Below are 2,729 nucleotides of genomic sequence, written 5' to 3'. Positions count from 1 at the left end.
ACCAAATTTGGATCCGACATTCTTTCCGTGGAGGGTAAACTGTGGAACACAAAGTCTTTGGCATAAAGGTATTTAAAGATAGAACCCTCTTAATAGTTCATCAGGTTTGATTTAATCGGAATCTCTTGATTCCAGGTAAGGTTAGAGATTTTTGTTAGAAGGATTCCTTATTTTTTATGTGTACAATGACCAATTTTTAATTATATTTGTTTTGTCAAGGGTGGACTTCAGATATAGATGATGAGATGGTTATGATTCTCATCATGGATAGCTTATTAAAGGGATTTTTTGGATTATGATATGGATTGGTTAAGGAAAGCATGCCTCGGTTTAGGATACTTGAAACCATAATTATTTTTGTTTGTATTGGTGTAGGCTTCGGAGTTGGTAAAAATAGAGAATAGTTAATTTAGTTTATAAACTAAGGACTTATATATTTATAAAGGTTTGTAATATTAATCCATGTAACAATAAATTATAAACAAGCATGTGATAGAAAAGGGGAGAATTGATTTCGGCAAAATATGATTAAGTGATGACAAGATACGATGTACTAGTGACGGAGAGTTAAAGACGACACATAAATAGGTTTTGGGAGATGAAAAGATTAGATTATGTTTAATATTAGAGTAAGTTAAAGGTACAAGCTAAATTAACTTTGTATGTTAATTAACTAGTTCTTATAATAGGGATATTTACCATCTGTAGAGATAATCAATCAGTTTCAGTTTAAGTTTATGTTTATTAAAAATTTAATTGATCAGCTTTATTATACGCTTAGGGATATAATAGTTTGAGAGAAAAAGAAGTTCTTCTTCAGCAAAACACCAATAATTTACAATAAATTACATCTCTAGAAGATAGGTTAATAGAACTTAAAGAATCCTGGCACAAGATTGTGGATTCATCTCAATTATTCATTGTAAGTGAACACTAAGTTTATTTGGTTGGTTATCCTCATCAAATTCGGTTTTTAACCAATTACAAGCCCTGAATAAGGGACAGTTTAGGATAAAATAAAGAACAAAAAAAGGCACTTCAAAAATTTAAGTATTGCATTAATATATATTATATATAACTTATAGTATTTTATGAAAACCTTGAATCATTAAACTAAGGTCTTGTTTGAGGAATTATATAAATCATTTAAAATTATCATTAAGGTTTAATACCGTGCTTAAGCCCTAACTTTTTCTTCGATCATACTGAACAAGGTGACGATATCAGCAGAGAACTTTCTGATACCTTCAGCCAACTTTTCAGTAGCCATAGCATCTTCATTCATTTCGAATCTGAAAGAGGATTCATCGTTAATGAAGGTGACCTTTTCACCAGCTTCCTTCTTGGCGGATTCTGGGTCCAAGATTCTTGGGACTGGTTCGGTAGAGTTCATCAATTCATCCAATAAGTTTGGAGAGATGGTCAAGTAATCGACACCAGCCAAAGCCTTTAATTCAGCAGAGTTTCTGAAAGAAGCACCCATGACAATGGTGTTGTAACCGTACTTCTTGTAGTAGTTGTAGATAGCTCTGACAGATTGGACACCTGGGTCTTCTTCACCGGAGTAAGTCTTACCGGTCTTGGCCTTGTACCAGTCCATGATTCTACCAACGAAAGGAGAGATCAAAGTGACACCGGCTTCAGCACAAGCAACAGCTTGGGTGAAAGAGAACAATAAGGTTAAGTTACAGTGGATACCGTGTTCAGCTTCCAAGATCTTAGCAGCATGGATACCTTCCCAGGTAGAAGCGATTTTAATTAAGATTCTTTCCTTTGGAATACCTAAACTCTTGTACAAACCAATAATTTGCAAAGCCTTCTTGACAGTGGCATCGGTGTCGAAAGATAATCTGGCATCGACTTCAGTAGAGACTCTACCTGGGACGATCTTCAAAATTTCTTTACCGAATTCAACCAACAATCTGTCGACAGAGATTTCGACTTGTTCTTCGACGGTCTTACCGTGTTCCTTACCATAGGCAACAGCAACATCCATCAACTTGGCGTACTCTGGTTGCTTGGTAGCAGCCAAGATCAAAGATGGGTTGGTGGTAGAGTCTTGTGGGGTGAACTTAGCAATGGATTCGAAATCACCAGTGTCGGCGACAACGACGGTGTGGGTCTTCAATTCTTCCAAAGCGTTAGCGACCTTTTGTTTCTTTTGGTTGGCAGACATTGCGTGTATGTGTATAAAGTGTTTGTAGAGGGGGGGTTGGTTTGTAATATAAGAGTTTATTACTGGTTTTCTATTTCTATGAGAGAGAGAGAAATGAGAGAAAAAAAATTTAAGGGTAGAATATAAGAATAATTAAACAAGGGAAAAAAAAGATCTAGCAATTGGGATAAACAATAAGTCAATTGAACCATCCTTATATATATATATAATTTTTTTTTGGGTTCTAAAACGAAATCAAAAAAAATTCTGATTTGATTTGTAAAAATGAACAGAGAGAGAGAGAAAAAAAAACGGTGGTTATTAAAAAATTCCCTTTTCCCTATTCCTTGGTATTAGAATCCAAGTGAAGAATTGAGTTGAGTTGAAATTGTATAGTTGAAGCTAAGTCTGATTGAAGTTGAGTTTGATTGAAAGTTTGGACTGCGACTACATGAAATCGAGGAAAAGCGCAGACGCAGAGTAGAGTAGAGCAGAACAAAGCAAACGCAGATAGTTGGCCGTGAAAAATTTCGAAATTCGAAATTCGAAATCCCAAATCCCAAATCGAAACCGA

At 35.1% G+C, this 2,729-nt stretch overlaps 1 protein-coding gene across 1 annotated transcript; it reads right to left on the bottom strand.

Moving 5' to 3' along the window:
- Window positions 1–1,177: 1,177 nt before the first annotated feature.
- Kpol_530p51 (transaldolase) lies at window positions 1,178–2,176 on the bottom strand (the record flags this gene model as incomplete). Its single annotated transcript, XM_001644889.1, has 1 exon — window positions 1,178–2,176. One exon carries the CDS (start codon window positions 2,174–2,176, stop codon window positions 1,178–1,180), a length of 999 nt encoding a protein of 332 aa, XP_001644939.1.
- Window positions 2,177–2,729: the final 553 nt, after the last annotated feature.

The sequence above is a fragment of the Vanderwaltozyma polyspora genome, genomic scaffold, assembly GCF_000150035.1.
Source record: "Vanderwaltozyma polyspora DSM 70294 KpolScaffold530 genomic scaffold, whole genome shotgun sequence".
NCBI classification, from domain to species: Eukaryota; Fungi; Ascomycota; class Saccharomycetes; order Saccharomycetales; family Saccharomycetaceae; genus Vanderwaltozyma; species Vanderwaltozyma polyspora.
This window is presented reverse-complemented; position numbering and strand designations above follow the sequence as displayed.